Source organism: Oncorhynchus mykiss, chromosome 3 (assembly GCF_057628025.1).
Source record: "Oncorhynchus mykiss isolate SJ-2025 chromosome 3, ASM5762802v1, whole genome shotgun sequence".
Taxonomy (NCBI): Eukaryota; Metazoa; Chordata; class Actinopteri; order Salmoniformes; family Salmonidae; genus Oncorhynchus; species Oncorhynchus mykiss.
Window position 1 is genome coordinate 21403164 of NC_143024.1, and position 14231 is coordinate 21417394.

The 14231-nt window shown below is 42.3% G+C and overlaps 2 protein-coding genes across 4 annotated transcripts; both read right to left on the minus strand.

Moving 5' to 3' along the window:
* Positions 1 to 425: 425 nt before the first annotated feature.
* mboat7 (membrane bound O-acyltransferase domain containing 7) lies at positions 426 to 9978 on the minus strand. 2 transcript variants are annotated; one of them, XM_021589487.3, is made up of 9 exons: positions 9836 to 9978; positions 9134 to 9213; positions 8745 to 8874; positions 6457 to 6583; positions 6196 to 6352; positions 5532 to 5727; positions 3451 to 3603; positions 3167 to 3343; positions 426 to 2993 (listed from the first exon to the last, which is right to left on the minus strand). In XM_021589487.3, the coding sequence occupies exons 2-9, from the start codon at positions 9207 to 9209 to the stop codon at positions 2582 to 2584; spliced, it is 1428 nt and encodes a 475-aa protein (XP_021445162.2). In that variant the 5' UTR covers positions 9210 to 9213; positions 9836 to 9978; the 3' UTR covers positions 426 to 2581. The 2 variants fall into 2 exon arrangements, with proteins under 2 accessions (XP_021445162.2, XP_021445171.2); XM_021589496.3 differs by having other exon boundaries at positions 9134 to 9220; positions 9836 to 9901.
* Positions 9979 to 12029: 2051 nt separating this feature from the next.
* Positions 12030 to 13884, minus strand: rps9 (ribosomal protein S9). 2 transcript variants are annotated; one of them, XR_016492709.1, is made up of 5 exons: positions 13773 to 13884; positions 13558 to 13680; positions 13037 to 13223; positions 12583 to 12811; positions 12030 to 12282 (listed from the first exon to the last, which is right to left on the minus strand). XR_016492709.1 is itself a non-coding variant. In XM_021589539.3 (4 exons), exons 1-4 carry the CDS (start codon positions 13867 to 13869, stop codon positions 12105 to 12107), a joined length of 585 nt encoding a protein of 194 aa, XP_021445214.1. In that variant the 5' UTR covers positions 13870 to 13884; the 3' UTR covers positions 12030 to 12104. The 2 variants fall into 2 exon arrangements, 1 of the variants encoding a protein (XP_021445214.1); XM_021589539.3 differs by lacking the exon at positions 12583 to 12811.
* Between the last annotated feature and the right edge of the window lie 347 nt (positions 13885 to 14231).

Genomic DNA, 14231 nt, shown 5'->3' on the forward strand with positions numbered 1-14231 from the left:
TGTTAGGTTACACTCCACTCCGCTTACATCCAACAGAACATGGACGTTAGTAACTAATGCAGTATCAACAAGCTGGGGTGTTACAAGACATTTGATGACTAGTTACAGGTTAGACCCATAACGTAATCATGTAGGAGTGTTTACTGTCTGTACTTCAGTTCATAAATCTTTCTTTACACTGATGTGACATGTTGTTAGGTAACCATAGAGGCAAGCCTGGGTGGGATGTGTGTGTTTGTGACTGTGAGTATGTGCAAGGGGATAGGGGAACGTTGATCATTTTCAGGTCTGACAACTCCTATAGTAAGTAAAAAACCATAGAATGAACCATGTCAGATCAGAAATTGCAAGAGAAATGTGCACTAATAAAACTACAGCCAACATCCATGAACAAAACACCAATAAGGAACAAGACTTTAGACGTGTTGAATATCTGAGACATGTATTCCGTTGGTAACACTGAACTGTTACAAGGCAGGGAGAGTTACAATCATCAAGGTGAAACCATTCAGAAACAAACAAAAATACACAAGAAATATTACATGTGACAGAGAGAAAGATGGAGAAGCAACCATCAAGGAATGTTTTCTATACTGGTCATGTACTGAAATGAGTTGGCTGATAAAAAAAACACAAGGGAGTCGTTTCTTCGGGGCTCGGGTTTTGGCACAAGGAAAAGGAGGGAGGGTTTGGCTATATCAGATTGTGGTAAACAATAATAATACAATGCTTCCATGCTATCTAGTCAATTAAATTACAAGAAATATAATTCCAAATCACTTTTTGTATTCTACTGTCAGCACAATATATATATATTTGAAATACCATTACATTTGTAATAAGATGGCAGTCAAACATTTTGGCAGTGGCTGAGGACTGACTGGTAAGGTAGGTCCTTACCGTAGCAGTCAGTCAGTCCTCAGTCACTGCCAAAATGTTCTGACTGAGGCAACTTATTTCCTAATAGAATGCACTACTTTTGGCCCAGGTCTGACCAAAAGTAGTGCATTGTCTGGGGAACAGCCGGGTGTCATTTGAGATGTAGCCAGTGACACACAAACAACAACAAAGAACAATAAATAAATATTCACCATACAGTATATAATTACATCTCTAATCAAATAATCTGACACCCAGAACTCCATTCTGGCGTAATTGCAGCAGATGCTCTATTTATGTTATGTGCATCTGTCCACAAGAGATTACTAATCAAATAACTACGGAATGCAGGACAGATCATTTTTGTAAAGAAGAGATATGAGTAAAATGCTCATTTACAGGCCAAGTCAAATCAAAAGATCACCCAAAACTACGTTTTAAATAATGCAGTAAAATAAATTCAGATTAAAATCAACATAGCAAATACCTTAAGCAATTTATGTATTTTTCTAAACCACAGATTCCATTCTGAAATTTGCACGGGTCTTTTTGGTTCCAGTAGCCCCTCTTGACACAGTGAAAGTTATTTCAAGTTTCTTGGTCTTTACTCTGAGAACAAATCACTGAGGATGGCTCCACTTAATAATGACAGAATTTGTGTTCTTTCAACTTGGAGATAAGGGATAAATGATCATCTTCTTATCATAATATAAAACCTAATAAGAATGTTGAGGAAAGAGAACGTATACAACTGCCACATTCATTATGACTGGATCCTCTATATGCGTTTTAAAACTAGCCAAGTATAACTCAGTATGTACTCATGGCTATCCAAAGTTCACTTTTCTGCACTATTCTATAACTGATCATAGGAACGGTCTGATCAATGAAAACTCGAAAATATAAAGAAGCAGAAAATCTTGTTGCCCCGGGAAAATGAAATTGTTGATCTGGTTATGGCTTGAGATAAATGCCTGTGACTTGTATTTAACTTTGAGTAAATCATGCTTTGATGTCAATGGGATTAGAGATTTAGCCAAAAATACAGACTGAGTAACATACTTACATCCCAGTTCAAATTGAGTCCTTGCTCTATGAATGGATTCAAGGGATGTGCCGCTGTGGTTATACAGTACTTTATACTCTGTTTCAAGGCAGCATCTTGAACATACAATTTTGTGTCCTCTAAACTAATTGAAGTATATTTGTATGAAAATTGACTGTGATTTGAAATAATCACACACATACGCACAAGTGAAGTAGCTGAATAATCTCAATCCCCCTGAACTTTTTTGCCACTCACACATCAAATAACATTCATTAAGCAAACATTCTTTCACCCAATTATACCTGTATGTACACGTGGTTTGTAATGAAATATCACCATGGCAACTGTTACTGGGTTACAACAATGTTCATAAGGATTCACTGTATTCAGCTAGAAGTCCAATGATGTCTCCTGGTTAGGGAAATCCTACAACTTCATCTATTCTACCTACCAACTGCAAATCCAACCCTAGTAGGGTCTAGGGGCCAGTTTGGGATTGAACATAACTCTTCTCTACCAGGGGAGACATCACTGGACCTAACGGACAAAAGTGACCCATACAGATCAGTGACAGACAGCGCATTGTGGGAATAGTAGTTCTTTAGTAAACCTATCCTCCCCATACAGTACATCCTCCCATCCATCAATCCATTCTCACTCTGTCTTCTCTCTCACGTCCTCTTGCTTCACCTCTTTCTTCTCCCCCTCAATTTTCTCCTCCTTTTCACTCTTCTTTCTCTCCCTCTTTCCTCCCTTCATCAGCCTCCCGAACAGAATGCAGGCCAGGGCGATGATGTGGATGATGAAGTAGATGGAGGTCCAGTAGTGGACGGTGTCGCTGGCCTTCAGCAGGACGAAGCCCATACACATGTAGTCATAGGCCCTCATCTTGAGGAACCAGTGGACCCAGTCGAAGGCACTCTGACCCCGGGGCCCCAGCTTGGCCCTGACCGACGCCTCCATGGCCGACTCAGCCGCAATACACAGAGGAATGGTGAGGAATGACAGGTAGTAGCCAGCGTGAAGCCCGTGCCAGTATGCACTGATGAACATGGTCCATCCAGCCCTGGGACAGAATTGTGAAACGTATAAATCAAATGACATTCAGGGGACATCTTATCTGGCACTTACAAATATATTGAAAGTTGACTGTAGTTTTGTAGTTTAACAGACTATGAGACAGTTTATTTTAGACACAACACACATGCCTTCTCTAGTGAACCTGCATAGGGCCCTTACTTGAGTGCGTAAGCCTTGAAGGGGGAGTTGGGGTAGATGTAGTGATGCAGCCACCACTGCACAGTCATGTTCCAGTAGCGCATCCCGTGTCGGACCTTCACACAGAAGTCAGTGTTGTATGGGTCAATGTTCTGGATGGTTTTGAAGTCGTACACAACCGGACTTTCAGGGTCAGGGCTGGAGAGACCGAAGAATCAAAACCAAGATTAAACACTTACATAATTATGAATTAATGTACTTTACTGTTTTCCCCAACTGGACTGAATATCCTGTGTGAGACTTGCCTGTAGTTGACAGTGGGACCCCCTCCCGGCTTGGAGAGCGCCCCCTCTGGGTAACAGCCCAGTCCTGCGCTGATGCAGCCAGCCTCTGCCCCACACCATGCAGCGTAGAACCGCATCCGGAACACAAAGAACACCACCGTCATGTAGAACAACCTGGAGGGGGGGATAGAGAGAGACCTCATTAATAATGACCTCATCAGTATAACTACGAGTGAAGAGCAACAATGGTCTGGAATACTAAATAGACAAGAGTTCTGTCTCAATTCTGTTTCACTGGAATTGGTGCTTGTCCTTCAATTGTTTTCAGTCATCTGGGAAATCCATCCATTTAGCCCTTTATTATTTAATGGTTACATTTCCCGTAGCTCTCTGGAGAGAGAGAAACAGCGGTGAATGAACTCACAATTCTGTTATGCCAACTCAATAAATATAGAAATAAAAACATACCGGTCAAAACTTTGGGGTCACTTAGAAATGTCCTTGTTTTCCATGAAAGCATACATGAAATGAGTTGCAAAATGAATAGGAAATAGTCAAGATGTTGACAAGGTTATAAATAATGATTTTTCATTGAAATTATAATTGTGTCCTTCAAACTTTGCTTTTGTAAAAGAATCCTCCATTTGCAGCAATTACAGCCTTGCAGACCTTTGGCATTCTAGTTGTCAATTTGTTGAGGTAATCTGAAGAGATTTCACCCCATGCTTTCTGAAGCACCTCCCACAAGTTGGTTTGATGGGCACCTCTTACGTACTCTTACGTACGGTTAAGCTACTCCCACAACAGCTCAATAGGGTTGAGATCCGGTGACTATGCTGGCCACTCCATTATAGACAGAATACCAGCTGACTGCTTCTTCCCTAAATAGTTATTGCATAGTTTGGAGCTGTGCTTTGGGTCATTGTCCTGTTGTAGGAGGAAAATGGCTCCAATTAAGTGCTGCCACAGGGTATGGCATGGCGTTGCAAAATGGAGTGATAGCCTTCCTTCTTCAAGATCCCTTTTACCCTGTACAAATCTCCCACTTTACCACCACCAAAGCACCCCCAGACCATCACATTGCCTCCACCATGCTTGACAGATGGTGCCAAGCACTCCTCCAGCATCTGTTAGTTTTCTCTGCGTCTCACCAATATCCTTCTTTGTTATCCGAACACCTCAAACTTAGATTTGTCTGTCCATAACACTTTTTTCCAATCTTCCAGTGTCTGTGTTCCTTTGCCCATCTTAATCTTTTCTTTTTATTGGCCAGTCTGAGATATGGCTTTTTCTTTGCAACTCAGCCTAGAAGGCCAGCGTTCCAGAGTCGCCTCTTCACTGTTGACGTTAAGACTGGTGTTTTGCAGGTACTATTTAATGAAGCTGCCAATTGAGGTCTTGTGTCTGTATCTTAAACTTCACACGCTAATGTACTTGTCCTCTGGCTCAGTTGTGCACCAGGGCCTCCCACTCCTCTTTCTATTCTGGTTAGGGAGTAGCAAACAGTGTTGTACGAGATCTTCAGTTTCTTGGCAATTTATCACATGGAATAGCCTTCATTTCTCAGAACAAGAATAGACTGACGAGTTTCAGAAGAAAGGTCTTTGTTTCTGGCCATTTTGAGCCTGTAATCGAACCCACATGCTGATGCTCCAGATACTCAACTAGTCTAAAGAAGGCCAGTTTTATTGCTTCTTTAATCAGTACAAAAGTTTCCAGCTGTGCTAACATAATTGCAAAAGGGTTTTCTAATGATCAATTAGCCTTTTAAAATGATAAACTTGGATTAGCTAACACAACGTGCCATTGGAACAGGAGTGATGGTTGCTGATAATGGGCCTCTGTACACCTATGTAGATATTCATTTTTTATTTTTTTTTATCTGCCGTTTCCAGCTACAATAGTCATTTACAACATTAACAGTGTCTACACTGTATTTCTGATCAATTTGATGTTATTTCAATGGACAAATAAAATGTGCTTTTCTTTAAAAAACTACCATTTCTAAGTGCCCTCAAACCTTTGAATGGAAGTATACCTTTTTTTGATACAAGCAATTTTTTAACAACATTTTTACAAAATCAAGAGTGCTGTTTTGCTACCTGAAGAAAAAGTGATGTTCCAGGAACTCTTCAGTGCGGACGTATGCCAGGGGGAAGTACATGTTGGCGGTCAGGAACAGAGCTCCGTAGACAGGCACCAACCTCAGCCTCAGCATGCAGGGTACCCAGCCAGGAAGGTCCAAGGAGCTGGGCTGCCTCAGCCAGTCCACATAGGTTTGGAACCGGAAGAACGGGCCTTTTAGGGAGATGTAGGGATAAATGAAGGGATGAAGAGAGAGCATTGAGGGAGAAGTGGTAGGATAGACAAGGTGAATAGTACAAGTTAGAAAAGACAAGGAGAGAGAGGGATCATTGGAGGACAAAAAAAGGATAGATTGCAAGGAGGAGTGTTAATGGGTGATGGACGAAGGAGTGAGTAAAAAAAGGAGGGTGAGTTACAGGAAGGTCATGTAGTGGAAGAGAAAATGTAAGCAGGCTCACACAATATTTCACTAGTGGCAGATAGAAAGACAGAGAGAAACAGTTCAAATGGGTGCAAAAGCAAATTAGTGGCAAATCATACTAGATACATTTACACCACACACATACACACTGAAGCCATTCACCTGTCACCATATCAAAAAGAGGTCCAGAGAAATATGGATATGTTGACAGTAGCCCTGTATGATAAAACAAACTAGGGAATGGGGCTAGACAGCCTTACCTGTCATTATACCCACATAGCAGTAGCTATAGGCTATCATATCATAGAGGGAAGGCTCTTGGGACAGTCCACCAACCACAGGAGACTTAGAAAATGAGCTCACTTCCTGTTTCTTCTCCAGGTGAAAACTCTGCACCTCATTGGCCAGACTGACCATCTGAATGAAAACAAGTGGGTTGTTACTGTAAACAACATCATGATGCATTATGCCCTTGCATTTCAGTAATCGTGTATGTCCTCCATCTCTTCCTGTAGATGTACCTTCAGAGTGAGGAGTAGCTGGATGGCGTTGGCAAAGGGTGTTGGCGGCGGCAGGCCGAACCATGTGACCAGTCTGAAGAAGAGGAGGTAGAGGAAGGTCCAGGCCAGAGAGAGAGCTGGGGCACTCCTGAAGAAGGTAAACAGGGGAATGGGTGAGAGAGAGAAGTTCCTGACTGTCACTAAATAGTGGCACACCATTACGACACAGGAGTGTTCTACAGTGTCTGTTGATACAGTTGAAGTCAGAAGTTCACATACACCTTAGCCAAATACATTTCAACTCAGGTTCACAATTCCTGACATTTAATCCTAGTAAAAAGTCCCCGTAATAGGTCAGTTAGGATCACCACTTTATTTTAAGAATGTGAAATGTCAGAATAATTGTAGAGAATTATTTCTTTCAGCTTTTATTTCTTTCATCACATTCCCAGTGGGTCAGAAGTTTATATACACTCAATTAGTATTTGGTAGCATTGCCAACAAATGGTTTAACTTGGGTCAAACATTTCAGGTAGCCTTCCACAAGCTTCCCATAATAAGTTGGGTGAATATTGGCCCATTCCTCTTGACAGAGCTGGTGTAACTGAGTCAGGTTTGTAGGCCTCCTTGCTCGCACACGCTTTTTCAGTTCTGCCCACACATTTTCTATGGGATTGAGGTCAGAGCTTTGTGATGGCCACTCCAATACCTTGACTTTGTTGTCCTTAAGCCATTTTGCCACAACTTTGGAAGTAAGCTTGGGGTTTGGAAAGACCCATATGTGACCAAGCTTTACCTTCCTGACTGATGTCTTGAGATGTTGCTTCAATATATACACACAATTTTCCATCCTCATGATGCCATCTATTTTGTGAAGTGCACCAGTCCCTCCTGCAGCAAAGCACCTCCACAACATGATGCTGCCACCCCCGTGCTTCTCGGTTGGGATGGTGTCCTTCGGCTTGCAAGCCTCCCCCTTTTTCCTCCAAACATAATGATGGTCATTATGGCCAAACAGTTCTATTTTTGTTTCATCAGACCAGAGGACATTTTTCCAAAAAGTAAGATATTTTTCCCCATATGCAGTTGCAAACCGTAGTCTGGCTTTTTTATGGCGGTTGTGGAGCAGTGGCCTCTTCCTTGCTGAGCGGCCTTTCAGGTTATGTCAATATAAGACTCATTTTACTGTGGATATAGATAATTTTGTACCTGTTTCCTCCATCATCTTCACAGGGTCCTTTGCTCTTGTTCTGGGATTGATATCCACTTTTCGCACCAAGTATGTTCATCTCTAGGAGACAGAACGCGTCTCCTTCCTGAGCGGTATGACGGCTGCATGGTCCCATGGTGTTAATACTTGCGTACTATTGTTTGTACAGATGAATGTGGTACCTTTAGGCGTTTGGAAATTACTCCCAAGGATGAACCAGACTTGTGGATGTCTACAATGTTTTTTCTGAGGTCTTGGCTGATATCTTTTGATTTTCCCATGATGTTAAGCAAAGAGGCACTGAGTTTGAACGTAGGCCTCGAAATACATCCGCAGGTACACCTCAAATTGACTCAAATTATGTCAATTAGCCTATCAGAAGCTTCTAAAGCCATGCCATCATTTTCTGGAATTTTCCAAGCTGTTTAAAGGCACAGTCAACTTAGTGTATGTAAACCTCTGACCCACTGGAATTGTGATAGTGAATTATAAGTGAAATAATCTGTCTGTAAACAATTGTTGGAAAAATGACTTGTGTCATGCACAAAGCAGATGTCCTAACCGACTTGCCAAAACTATAGTTTGTTAACAAGAAATGTGTGGAGTGGTAAAAAAATGAGTTTTAATGACGCCAACCTAAGTGGATGTAAACTTCCGACTTCAATTGTATATAATTAGTTTATTTTGAATAATGTCTCTTAGGGCTGGGAATTGCCAGGGACCTCACGATAAGATAATATATCGATACTTTGGAGCTGATACAATATGTATTGCGATTCGATAATGTGATTTTTTTGCGATTCGATGTTCCAAACATACTGCTCACCATATGTCTGCTGCAAAGGGACAAGAGAGAACCATGGAAACACAACTTGTGATCAGTAATGGAAATAAGTGCTGAAAACAAATTGGCTCCGGGTTTAAAAAGAAGATGGAGAACAAGTTATGAAGGAAAAATACTGGAGTTTTGTTGCAGGTACAGCCAACTAGCACAATAAATTATATTGCGATATTGTCAAAACGATACAACATATCTTCAAAAATAATATCTCGGTATGTAACTGCATGGATTTCTTCCCTCCCATCACTAATGCCTCACCGCCAGCTGCTCTTGATGATGATCCATGTTCCAAGCACTGTCACAAGCGAGTGGAGGGCATGGACCTGACAGGTTGCTATGGTGATCGAGAGGCCCAAGAGCAACGCTGCCCCCTGCTTCACTGGAGGACCTACAGCAACAATAACACCCACACACATTTCACTTACAATGAACCTTCAGAGCAGAGCAGATAGGCAGGCCTATTATACATCATGTGTTAACAGCTTTTTAAACATGTTATCGTGATTGCAACCACCTTTTCATTCTTCTGTCCTGCGTGTTACCAGAATGTATTGAAAATAAAGAATTGTGTTTTTCAGTGTTCATATATTCTAGGAGACACCATATAGGTTAGGTGAATTTATTTGACGGCTAGATAGAATACTCACTCGGGTACCGGAATAGGAACCCGATAGGGATGGAAGCAGCGAGAATTCCCAAGTAGACCAGCTCATCAGGAGACATCTCTCTGCACACAGGTACACAACACACACACACAGTATACAGTATGATCATGGTAACTTAAGGTCCTCTGTGCTGCATGGAAAAATGCTATGAGAAATTTGACTGCAGTTTGCATATAGCATCCTTATGACAGTGATAAAGCCTGTGATTGACAACTTAATGTCTGTTCTATTCGAAGTTGCTATGCATGTTCAGTAGTATTAGAAAGTGTTTATAACATGCACATGACTCAACATCACATCGTCATGATCAAAATGTTACACCACTGACGTGAGTTAGTGTGTGGGCTGAATCAGAACTCGCCTGATCATGCCATGGATGGAGTAATCACAGAATTGCAACATACGCGTTACAAATGTTAGCACACGCTAAGCTAGTTAGCTACTGCAGCCTTGCGTGACATCGGTGGAAGTACCGCAGTGACAGGAGAAATATTTGTTCTAGAGGATCATCTATAGGCGATAAATTACTCATTCTAGAAACGCAAAAAATTTGGCTAGCTATCCCCCAGGACCACAACAAGCTAACTTGCTACAGTAGCAGCCAACGTTAGCTCTTAGCTCAATGATTGTATTCCATGTAGATGTACATCTCTGTAGCTAAACTTCTAGAGTAAACGTACTCACGTTTAAAATCAGGCCAACATTCAATATAGTTAACAATCCCTGGAACAAATATTCAAGCACAGTGATGATTTGGTAAATCCCACTTCCTACTACCGCAACAACGTGTCAATCACAACCAAAACCCCGCCCACGGACACTGCCCAGTCCATAAATAAAGGCAGTACGTTTCAAAAAGAATAAATCATTCTGCCTGAAATGGTTTGGAATTTTACATTAATATAGCGAACCCATTGATTCTTGAGAAATATTACTTAATGTCGCATAAGCTTTGTTCAACTGTCATACCCAATGATACACTGAACAAAAATACACTGCTCAAAAAAATAAAGGGAACACTAAAATAACACATCCTAGATCTGAATGAATTAAATATTCTTATTAAATACTTTTTTCTTTACATAGTTGAATGTGCTGACAATTATCAATGGAAATCAAATGTATCAACCCATGGAGGTCTGGATTTGGAGTCACACTCAAAATTAAAGTGGAAAACCACACTACAGGCTGATCCAACTTTGATATAATGTCCTTAAAACAAGTCAAAATGAGGCTTAGTAGTGTGTGTGGCCTCCACGTGCCTGTATGACCTCCCTACAATGCCTGGGCATGCTCCTGATGAGGTGGCGGATGGTCTCCTGAGGGATCTCCTCCCAGACCTGGACTAAAGTATCCGCCAACTCCTGGACAGTCTGTGGTGCAACGTGGCGTTGGTAAATGGAACGAGACCTGATGTCCCAGTTTGCTGATGTCAAGGTGTGAGCCGAGTGCCCCATGATGGCAGTGGGGTTATGGTATGGGCAGGCATAAACTACGGAGAAACGAATGCAATTGCATTTTATTATTGGCAATCTGAGTGCACAGATACACCACGACGAGGCCCATTGTTGTGCCATTCATTGTGTTCAGTGTATATACCCCATCAGGACCCTGAAATAAGCTTGTTTTATGCCATTGTTAAACATGGTTAATATCATTTCATATTATGGATATTTGTTCCTTGCACCCATAGCCGTCTATGAATGGGTTTACATTTCCCGAGCACCATGACTGAGTGGAGGGATGGCTGCTTTATCATTTCAACCGCGGATTGGCTTAAATTTCAAGTGCCAAATTTATGAATATCAGTCTAACTCGGCTGTTAGATAAAACGTGCATTTTACCTAGTTATTCCCCATGAATCCACAATCCTATGGGAGTGTTATGGTAGACAAAGCACTTAACCTGTGCCATTTGTTCTTATTCTTGAGACAGCCTACAGGGAGGTCAGACCTGGCAGTGTGGTGCCGGGACAACCTCAGCAAGACAAAGGAGCTGATCGTGGACTACAGGAAACAAGAGGGCCGAGCACACCCCCATGCATTACTGGGAATGTTGTGGAGCAGGTCGAGAGCTTCAAGTTCCTTGGTGTCCACATCAGTAAACTATCATGGTCCACACATGTTGAAAAGGGCACCTCTTCAAGTTGAAGAGATTTGGCATTGGCCTTCAGATCCTGAAGCTCTACAGCTACACCATTGAGAGCATCTTGACTGGCTGCATCACCACTCGGTATGGCAACTGCTCAGCATCCAACCGCAAGGCGCTAAAGAGTAGTGCTTATGGCCAAATACATAACTTGAGCTGGTCTCCCTGCCATCCAGGACCTCTAACCCAGGCGGTGTCAGAAGGCCCTAAAAATTGTTAAGACTCCCAAGTCCCAGTTCTGATAACAGGGAACACTAATGCACCAAGTCTGGAACCAACAAGATACTGTACAGCTCCTACCCACAAGCTGTCCAACTGCTAATTAGTTAACCAATAGCTAGATCTGCATTCACCTTTTTTTGCCCTCTTGACATGTCACCATTCAGTCCATTGACTAGTCACTTATCTACTTCAATTCCTTAATACCCCTGCACATCAACCTGGTACCATGTCTCTGGCCAGGTTATGGTTAGTCAGTTCTTTCTCTCCACTGTTGAGAACAGCACATAAGCAGTTCAGTTAGTCTACACCTGTTTACAAAGCATGTGAAACATTTGATTAGTTGTCACTTCCAACAGCCAACCGAGGAAGTCAGAATTATAGTATCCCTATAAAATGTCTCGCAATGACACATCTATAACCCTAATGTAGCCATTATGTGTAGTCAATTATTGTGCAGAGGCCTTAACCAGTCAGTTTCCACCACATATCAAGTAAAAATTCACAAAAATTTGTGGTCAAATAATGTTTTTATTATTGAAAAACAGGAAGTGCCAGACACGAACACACCCAGTCAGCCTCCATTTTAATCCTCCTCTTCCTCATCAGCTCCCCCAGCACCACCCTGGCCCTTCTTGGCATTCTTTCTCTTGACTCGGCCGGGGCGTCCGCCACCGTATGGTGAACGCAGGGAGAAGTCAATGTGCTTCTGGCTGTCCAGGCGCACCACGAAGGAGGGGATGTTGACCACCTGCTTGCGCACACTGGAGAGCGAAAGGAGACCTCAATGAGTGGTTTTATTCCTCCCCACTTAATATCATAGACAAATAACCATCTAGATGGGAATAGTTTGGCATCAATGACAGGCCTCATTCACGAGGAATTCTTGACACCACAGGAAGTCTGAATATGAATTTTAATCATCGGCCTGCCTGATGAGGTATAGTACTCTTACCAAACTAAATTGAAGACCATGCGATTGCCTTACAAGTCAAATACACTTGATAGTTTGCCGTGACCATTAGCACATGTATCTGCCCGAGGTGCAATCCTCCATACATTACCTGTCAGCAAATAAGACAGTAGCAGTCTGCCTCTCGCTTGGTTCTGGGCAGTCTTATAAACAAGGTATACAGTCTGTTACTGCATTGACCTTGCTGAAACTGTTTGCCCACTCTTGATGGGCAGGATTGGCTCTGGGCAGTCATAGACAAGGTATACGGTTTGTTACCGAATTGACCTTGCTGAAATGTTAAACCACGCTCAGGGATGAGCTATCGTTTGTGAGGCCCTCTAAGGATTGAGAAAGTAACTTGTGAGTTGTGCAGTTTCAACTCATAAGTTAACTGAACAGTTAGTGTAGGCATGTGAGAAGTTTAGAAATGTACATGTTACAAATGGTTTCACAACCAGTCACAAGTTCATCATAGAGCCTATTTAAAATAACAGACCAGTGTAATGCACTACCGACTTGTCCTTTCTAGCATGGCCATCTAGTGACCATCTCCAACAGCTTACCGGATGTGCCTCTGGCGGATGAGAACGCGGGCGTGGTGGATGCTCTTAGCAAGGCCCAGCTTGAAGACCTGCGTCTGGAGCCTCCTCTCCAAGAAGTCCTCCACCTTCAGGCCCAGGATGTAATCGAGCTTCATCTTGCCCTCATCCAGCACACCGATTCTCACCAGACGCCTGAGCAGGGCGTTACCTAGGAGACAGGATTCAGCAATTTTCAGTCACTGATCACAACATAGGGCCCTAATCAGGGACTGTTGGAGACCTGGAACCCCAGGTGGGTGCAATTAATTCAGGTAGAACAGAACCAGCAGTAATCTGGACCTCCTGGGTAAAATCTGAATATCCCCCATTTAAGGCATCTGGAAATCTGACTGACGGCCTCATTCACGAGGAATTCCTGACACCACAGACAATCTGAATATCGAATATTTAAATCATTGGCCGATATCTCACTAGCTAACAGCTCAAAGGACTTTTACGAACAGTCAAAATATAGCTCACAGAACCATCTAGCTGTGGTGTACCTTCAAAAAGACGCTTGGGGTCCTTCTCATCCAGAGTGAGCAGCTCTCTGGCAGCCTTGCGAATCTTGGCCAGGGTGAACTTCACCCTCCACACCTCACGCTTGTTCCTCAGACCATACTCCCCTGAGAGATTAAAATTAACTTACTTAAAAAAATACATGGTATTTAGAGACCAGCAGATTCAATATAATTCAAAACCTGCTATTTGCACAAACCGATAAGTTTAAGCTCCTGGTCAAGACGAGACTTCTCGAAGGGGCGGCGGGGGGTGACGTATGTCTTGCGACAAACCCAACTCCTGGCAACGGGCATGGTGGATCAAAGTGCCTGAGGAATAAGAATTGATATGGCTGTTCAGTTCCAACATTGCGATTACACAAGTGATTATACTGAATTTCAACCCATGTTAATTATTCTGCAGACCATCTTAAGTCACATTAATACTTAACATGTTTATTAATAAGGCAATTATGCTATTAGCAAAATATAAGCATTTTTAATAAGGCAATTATGCTATTAGCAAAATATAAGTACATTTAATTCTATGGATCAGGGTTAGTTTACTGACAGGCTCCGACAGTGGTACTTCGTAACTTGGCTGGCGAAAGTGGGAACTTGTTAGCTATTTAACTAGCGTCAACGGATTCATATAAATCGACAATTTATATTAAGGA